This window comes from Clarias gariepinus, chromosome 12 (genome assembly GCF_024256425.1).
Source record: "Clarias gariepinus isolate MV-2021 ecotype Netherlands chromosome 12, CGAR_prim_01v2, whole genome shotgun sequence".
NCBI lineage: Eukaryota > Metazoa > Chordata > Actinopteri > Siluriformes > Clariidae > Clarias > Clarias gariepinus.
In genome coordinates, this window is record NC_071111.1 from 14247439 (window position 1) to 14255103 (window position 7665).

The 7665-nt window shown below is 41.7% G+C and overlaps 2 protein-coding genes across 3 annotated transcripts; both read left to right on the forward strand.

The window, feature by feature from the left end:
- The first annotated feature begins 526 nt into the window (after positions 1-526).
- LOC128534393 (small integral membrane protein 30-like) lies at positions 527-1306 on the forward strand. The gene has a single exon (XM_053508813.1). It carries the CDS (start codon positions 577-579, stop codon positions 763-765), a length of 189 nt encoding a protein of 62 aa, XP_053364788.1. The 5' UTR covers positions 527-576; the 3' UTR covers positions 766-1306.
- A 1988-nt stretch (positions 1307-3294) lies between these two features.
- Positions 3295-6652, forward strand: gpr85 (G protein-coupled receptor 85). 2 transcript variants are annotated; one of them, XM_053508711.1, is made up of 2 exons: positions 3295-3387; positions 4685-6652. In XM_053508711.1, the coding sequence occupies exon 2, from the start codon at positions 4829-4831 to the stop codon at positions 5960-5962; it is 1134 nt and encodes a 377-aa protein (XP_053364686.1). In that variant the 5' UTR covers positions 3295-3387; positions 4685-4828; the 3' UTR covers positions 5963-6652. The 2 variants fall into 2 exon arrangements, with proteins under 2 accessions (XP_053364686.1, XP_053364687.1); XM_053508712.1 differs by lacking the exon at positions 3295-3387 and adding an exon at positions 3527-3583.
- Positions 6653-7665: the final 1013 nt, after the last annotated feature.

Consider the following 7665-nt stretch of genomic DNA (forward strand, 5'->3'; position numbering starts at 1 on the left):
CTGTCCAGGGTGTACCTAGCCTTGTGCCCCAAGTCTCTTGGATTGGGCACCTTGTTACAAGGCCAAAAATTGCTTTGCCCTTCTTGTGACGTCTGTCATTTTATTCACGCTGTTGTCTTCTTATCTAAGTGGAATTTCAACATATATTACTTGTTTATGTATGTGTCTGTGTAGAAAAAGTGTTTTTCAGTGGAAAATTAATGCTTATCTTGCAGTAAATGCTTTATAAATCTTTTCTGAGGGGCTTTTTATGGTGATAAAAGTGATTTCCACAAAGAATTGCGATTAAATCTCGCATAAAACCTTCTCAATAAACCAACATTTCCTTCAAAAACGAGGCGGTAACTAAGTTTTTTTTTTTTTTTTTTTTACTACCAGTATTCAGTCATTCAGGGCTGCTACTAAGACGCGGTATTTAATCAGACCAATAGGAACACAGATCGGGGATATGCAGCCAATCCTGACACGAGAGGGCGGGGTTTGTCGGAAAAATGGGTGAATGGAGGGGCGGAAGCGGAAGAAGGAAACGGAGTAGGATCATATGACCTGCAGGAATCGCCAGCAACAGCGAGGAACATGGCGTCTGCATTGACTGTACCAGGCGTGTTCGCGGTGCTGTTTCTCTGCTTTGTGAGCACCGTGCAGCCCGTGGAGGCTTATGACGGCGGGGACGCTGTGGCTCTGCTCTTGGGGATGGCCATCACGGTGGTCGGCTTCTGCGCGTGTCTCGGCTGGTACTCACGGAGACGCAGCGGACAGTTTTGATACGACATGATGTAGGCCTACGGTCCGGAAATGTCTCTTCTTGCCTCCTGAAACCCCGCGCCAAGCTGGTCGCTTTTTCCTGAACGTGTGGCGGATATAAAGGACTCTTGACACACTGGAGTGGAAGAAAAAGGCGACTCGACTCGAGGGTCCGAGATCGAAAAGACTGAAGTTTTATTATAACACCAAGCCGGAGAGACAGTACGCTGTGTAAAAGTCAACATGGACTTTTAGTGGACACACCGGAATCATGGCGTTCAAGCACATCTGTACGACATTAGGACTCTCCTTTACTTTGATGTACACGACTGGACTTCCTTTTCTTCCTCCTGCTATAACGTTACACATAACTCTGTCATTCCACTTTTATTCCCTGAAACATGTGCCCTGAATTAATTCTTCAGATTTTAAGCACTGAAAGTCTTGTTGCCCCTGCTGTTTTGCACTTCAAATATATAGTTTTAATATCGTGAACTATACCTGAAAGATCATTGCTTCTTGCATATGCTTATTTTCTGTATTAAACTCTATGAATGCCCCAGAGTGGTCTGTCATTTGCATTAGATTCATAGAAGATTTTATGGAACCAGTAACAATGTGCCATAAATAAATCTTCAGAGTTGTTTTGATTCTTACAGAGGAATACAGCTTACATCTGTAGTAAAGGGATGATTTGCATTCATTCATATGTAGCAACTGCTTTATCCCGGTCACTGGATCTGTTGTGGGGTAGGAATACATCCTGTACTTGTCAGAGTACATGCACAGATCAGATGTAGTCACAGATTCATTCCCACCTAGAGGCAGTTTAGAGTCACGAATCCACCTACTATTTTGGGAGGTGGGAGGAAACACTCAGGCATGGGGAGAACATACAGAATTCCTTACAGACAAAAAACCTTAGCTCAGGATTGAATTCCTGACCCTGCCCATGCTATCCCTGCTTCACCATGACACTGTTAAATTTTATTCTAAATGTAAAATAACCTCATTTTGAGAAGGTAATCATCCAGAACTGTGTCTTGGTTTTTTTCTTTCTTTGTGTAACCAATCACACTTCAAAAAAGTGAAATTTTGGGTGCCCTTATAGGTTAACTAGAAAAGCATGCATGAGTAAATTTACCGATTTATTAACATTTGTTCACTCACAGTGAGGTGAAGCTTACTGTTTCAGAAACATTTAAAAAAATATATTTTACTATTTTAAATATGTTGTATATGGAGTTATGTATATATTATACACAGGGTGGCATCAAAAGCAGTAATCATAGTAATCTATAAATGTATTTAAAAATATATACTGCAGCAAGAACCCTAAACAGAGTACCTCTGATTTCTCAGGACTTGTGTATTTGCTGAATACAAGAAATGCTAAAAAATATTTAACAATCAACTGATGTTACATTAAGAGATTAATTTCTCCTTTTAATGCAGCAATTGTTCTGGCCAATTCCGATAAGCTACTGACTTCAGATGACCTTGAAGGATACAGTTGAATAGTATTTGGGCTGGTTCTATTTAATCTTGTGTTTCTGGATTGGAAGCAATCTTGGATAGGAATAGTTTCGTCTAAAACTTTCATATGAGGAAAATGTCTATGGATCCAGACTTTTTTACATGGGCCACCCTGTATATTTAAAATACATATGATTCTAAATGGGTGGCAGAGTGGTTAGCACTGTGACCTCGCAACTCCAGAGTTGAGGGTTTGAGTCGTGCTTTGGATCTGTGTATGTGGAGTTTACATGGTCACCGTGTGCTTGGTGGGTTTTCTCCAGGTACTCTGGTTTCCTTCCATAATACAAAGATATGCAGATTAGCCTAATTCCTATTCCCAAATTACCCATATAGTGTATGTGTGTGTGCCCTGCAATGGATTGGCACACTCTGCCTTAGGCCCAAAGCAAATCATCCCTCCTCTGCAACCCTGTACAGAATAAGCAGTATAGAAGATATATGTATGATTCTAAATGGCCTGGCATATAGTGCATTTACTATCCAACCCCACTTCCCCATCCAACCCCTTTTCAGACACATTATTATTATTATTATTATTATTATTATTCACTCTAGTAAAAATCAATCAAATTAAAAAAAAAAAAAAAACACCCCCTGGATTTAGGATTCAGAATGTGGCCCGTATAAAGAATTATGCATGGCAGTCTGTTTGTTTATTTATTTATTTATTTATTTTTGAAGAAACACGAAATAAATAGATAAATACTATAAGTGAATCAGTAATTATGTCTGTCCTTATATAACTTAAAATCAAATCGAAATTACAGCTCACTTATTATCTCAAACTGGCCTCTAAGCACATCCTTTGTCCGTCTGCGGTCTGCCTGTGTGTATGTGAGAATGGGAGAAATGGACCAGTGATGCTGCCCCCCGTTGTGCAGATGTTGCCAATGGAGACGGCGCTTCTGCTGCTGCAACCGGAGACCAGACGCGGCTCCGGATCACGAAGAGCTCCAGTGCGCATGCGCCGTCTGCACCGTTTACTGTATATTCACAGTGGGGGGAATAGGGGCAGACGACAAAACCAAGCCCTTTTTTTTTGAAACGGCGAAGTGGAATATAATGTGTAAACATAATCCAGGAGGCGAGGGGAAATATCAACAGGTATGTTTTTAATTAATATATATATATATATATATATATTTTGTGTGTCACTCGCGGATCACATGCGGCGGAGAACGGCATCGATTCACAGGCGGCTCTAGTTACAAACTGCTTCACCTAATGGACGATGCGCTTCTGACCGACACTCGCTCGACGGAAAATAATAGAAACAGGATAGATGACTGGCACTGGGGAGGTAAAAGCACATTTTAACCCGTCTGATGTACAGAATAACTAGTTTGCACAGGATTTCGTCGTGATTTTGTAAATATGAAGAGAAAACGAATGCCTATTATAAAAAAAAAACTCGAATAGCCTAAATAAATAAATAAACGCACAAAAAACGGGGAGATGATGATGATGATGATGATGATGAATAGGTCTTGCTGCTTCATCCATAATGAAAACACATCATCATTTGGTCCAGGGGTGTTTTCTTTCTTCGATCATCCGCTTATATTTATGGAAATGTGACTGCATGAAATAGATCCCAGATTAATAACCCAAATACAAGATCAAAAGATATAATACACCATATAATATTCCACCAAAGAGACAGAACGTTCTGGATATTTTTCCACAGTCCCATATGTAGGCTGTGTGACAGGAGGCTGTAGTGCACCATCGAATGCTTTCCTGAGATGCGTTACTGCTGTTTTTATTATTACTATCCCTATTATACTTATTAATATTCTTATTATTCTTTATTCTCAGTGCCAGGTGACCGATAGTGATGTTAGCACTGGCATAGCTCCCTTAGCCCTTCTCTAATTTTTAACCCGACACTCGAAGGTTGACACGGATTATTTCTGTTAAATTGAGACTAGACACCGATTCTGCAGGATCCCTGGGTGGGAGCAACAGCTTTCTGCTGCATTTCTATAAATGTTTCACTCCATCTGCGCCAGAACGGCGACCAAACCTGCACTTAATGCCTTTTGTCTCTTCTCAAGCCCTTAACAATATTTCATGTTCATATTCTTCAGCCTGACTAGGGATCCTATGGTAATTACGGTTTTCTGTTAACCTGACATCTCCTTTTAAAAGGAATCTGATGGTTAGCAGTAATAAAGACTGTATCATGTCGGGTTGAACAACCCAACTGTGGCTCTGCACTAGATGCATACCATTACAGCTGTATTGTGACGTTCGAATAGCTAATGGAAAGAAATATATAAGGAAAAGACATTAAGTACTTATCCAAATCTGACATAAATTGATCAAAGCCTTTAAAAAAGCAGCATGTTTGTTTAATGTTAGCAAATCCTGATGGGTGGATTCTCTGGGATTTTTCTAGGTGTGATGAAACAAAGGAACAAAGGATGCCTTAGAAGAGAGGCAGAGAGCAAGGCTGCAATCTGCTTCAAAGCACACCAAATGGATCTATCGCTTCTCCTCGCATCTCGGTCATGATACTTGGCTTAAAGCTTTAATCATCTTTATGATCCCTCCTCCATCTATGGCGAACTATAGCCATGCAGGGGACCACAACATCTTGCAGAATGTCTCTCCCCTCGCCACATTCCTCAAACTAACCTCCCTGGGCTTCATCATTGGCGTCGGTGTGGTGGGAAACCTTCTGATCTCCATCCTGCTGGTGAAAGACAAAAGCCTGCACCGTGCGCCCTACTACTTTTTGTTGGACCTGTGCGCCTCAGACATCCTGCGCTCAGCCATCTGCTTCCCCTTTGTATTTACCTCGGTGAAGAACGGCTCAGCGTGGACGTACGGCACCCTCACGTGCAAAGTGATTGCCTTCCTGGGTGTGCTTTCCTGCTTCCACACAGCCTTTATGCTGTTTTGTGTCAGTGTGACACGATACCTAGCTATTGCACACCACCGCTTCTATACCAAGCGGCTGACCCTGTGGACGTGCTTGGCTGTGGTGTGCATGGTATGGACATTGTCAGTGGCCATGGCGTTTCCGCCTGTGCTGGATGTGGGCACATACTCGTTCATTCGCGAGGAGGACCAGTGCACATTTCAGCACCGTTCATTCCGTGCCAACGACTCACTGGGCTTCATGCTGCTGCTTGCCCTGATCCTCCTGGCCACCCAGCTTGTCTACCTCAAGCTCATATTCTTTGTTCATGACCGGCGCAAGATGAAACCAGTCCAGTTCGTGCCTGCTGTCAGTCAAAACTGGACCTTCCACGGGCCAGGGGCCAGCGGGCAAGCAGCGGCTAACTGGCTGGCTGGTTTCGGCCGAGGCCCGACGCCTCCAACCTTGCTGGGCATCCGTCAGAACGGCAACGCGGCAGGTCGGCGACGCCTTCTGGTGTTGGACGAGTTTAAAACTGAGAAGAGGATAAGCAGAATGTTTTATGTCATGACTTTCTTCTTCCTAAGTCTGTGGGGGCCCTACCTAGTGGCATGCTACTGGAGAGTGTTTGCCCGTGGCCCTGCCGTGCCAGGAGGCTATCTCACAGCAGCTGTATGGATGAGCTTCGCTCAGGCTGCTGTCAATCCCTTCATTTGCATCTTCTCCAACCGTGAGCTCAGACGTTGCTTCAGCACCACGCTCCTCTACTGCAGAAAGTCCAGGTTACCCAGGGAACCCTACTGTGTTATATGATGGCTACATTTTTGGGGTCTTGGGCAATTTTTTTGGCTTCCCCTTGGTGGTCAGGGGTACATCCTTGTTGTATAGATCTCCTTTTCTCCATCTTCTTCAGTATAACCCCTGTACACAGCCCTGGCGTCACCCTGTAGGCCTGGTGTCAAACTGTCAATCAAACAGACCTCTCGATGTGAATCAGCGTCGGATATGAAGCTTGAAGGGAATAAAATAATCAGGGAGTGGAGGAGCCCCTCCTGTGTTTATGTTCTAGTAAACAACTGCTGCGGGAATGCCGTTATAAAGCAGATAAGCAAAAAAAAAAAAGGAAAAGAAAAAAGAATAATCAACAGAGAGAAATAAAAAAAGGATGAAAAAAGGAACGATGGAATCAAAATGTGATTTTCATAAAGGACTTACGCTTTTGCTTTGGATAAGTTGAAGACTCACGTTGTACATGACAGAATCACTGGAATGGTTTTACGTTTTAAAGTTGCACTAAGCTAAAAAAAAAAAATGCTTTTTTTTTCCAGATCCGCATTGCAAGGATGTCTCTTTTTTTCCCCAAAACTGACATATGAATGCTTTCTTTTGCAACAGACTACTCATTTACTGTAAGTAAACAAAACGTGAGGTGACAAACTCTGTTGGAATACACCTTCACAGGAGGATAAAATTTGTTTAAATGTAAGTGATATCTTTTTCAGTTTTTTCGGGGTTGGGTGGGAAGGGGTTCCGGGACTGAAGGGGTACCGATGTGTGGTTTTCCAATTGCAACTTTAACTTATTTCCTGTAGTTTTATGATCCTTGCAGTATGTCCTTGTCTGGCAGTATTCTTTTCATTTCTTATCTCAGTTTCTAACAGTCTTAAACCAATTTTTGGGTTTTAAAAGTTGCTTTTGAGAACCTTGTGCTAAAATGAACGTGGAGAACCAGTTCAGTGTTTCATATCCATGTTACCCAGTCACTGACATTGTTACAGTATTGCTGACACCACTCCAGATGTTCTTGCCTTAATGGTTCTAATATTTGTTATTTTGGGTCCGATTTTTCAAATGTGCTCCTCTGAAATGCCTCTAGGCTCACAAGGAGCATTGTTGCATTGAAGTAAAGTGCATGTTCATTTTAAAAGCATATCCACTTTCATAAGCATCGACACTGGAAATGCACCAGACGCCCCATTTCTTCTCCTGAAGCAGTTTTGCTGTACACCTACACTCCACTGAGTGCGCGAGTTCAGGAAGCAGAGAAGCGCTTGCGTGTGTGTTTGTGTGTAAGCTGGACTGCTGTCACGTCAAGACCAGAGCCTTAGTATGAAATCTTGCACAATTTGTAAAAAAAAAAAAAAAAAAAAAAATGTAATGGAAAAAAACCTGTATTTAAGGCACAGCGTCTTGTTTATACCCAACATTTGCTCTTTACTGATTGTTTTGATTAACTTTTTTCTCTTGTGGCCATTTTAATATTTATTATGTATTTTTTTTTTTGTATATTATAGATAAATAGTGTGTAAGTTTGTGAGTCTTTCATTTTAGAGTCCCGGATGTGAGTACTGTTTAAGTTAGGATTGCATTTGCTGAAAGTTAACTGTGTAATCTGTTGCTTACATTTTTGAAAATAAAATTTTACATTTTGCAAAATGCGAACCTTCTTCTGATTGAACATCATCTAGTTCAACTGAGTTCCCTTTTTGTATTTCTTTTTTTTTTAAGGAAAATTT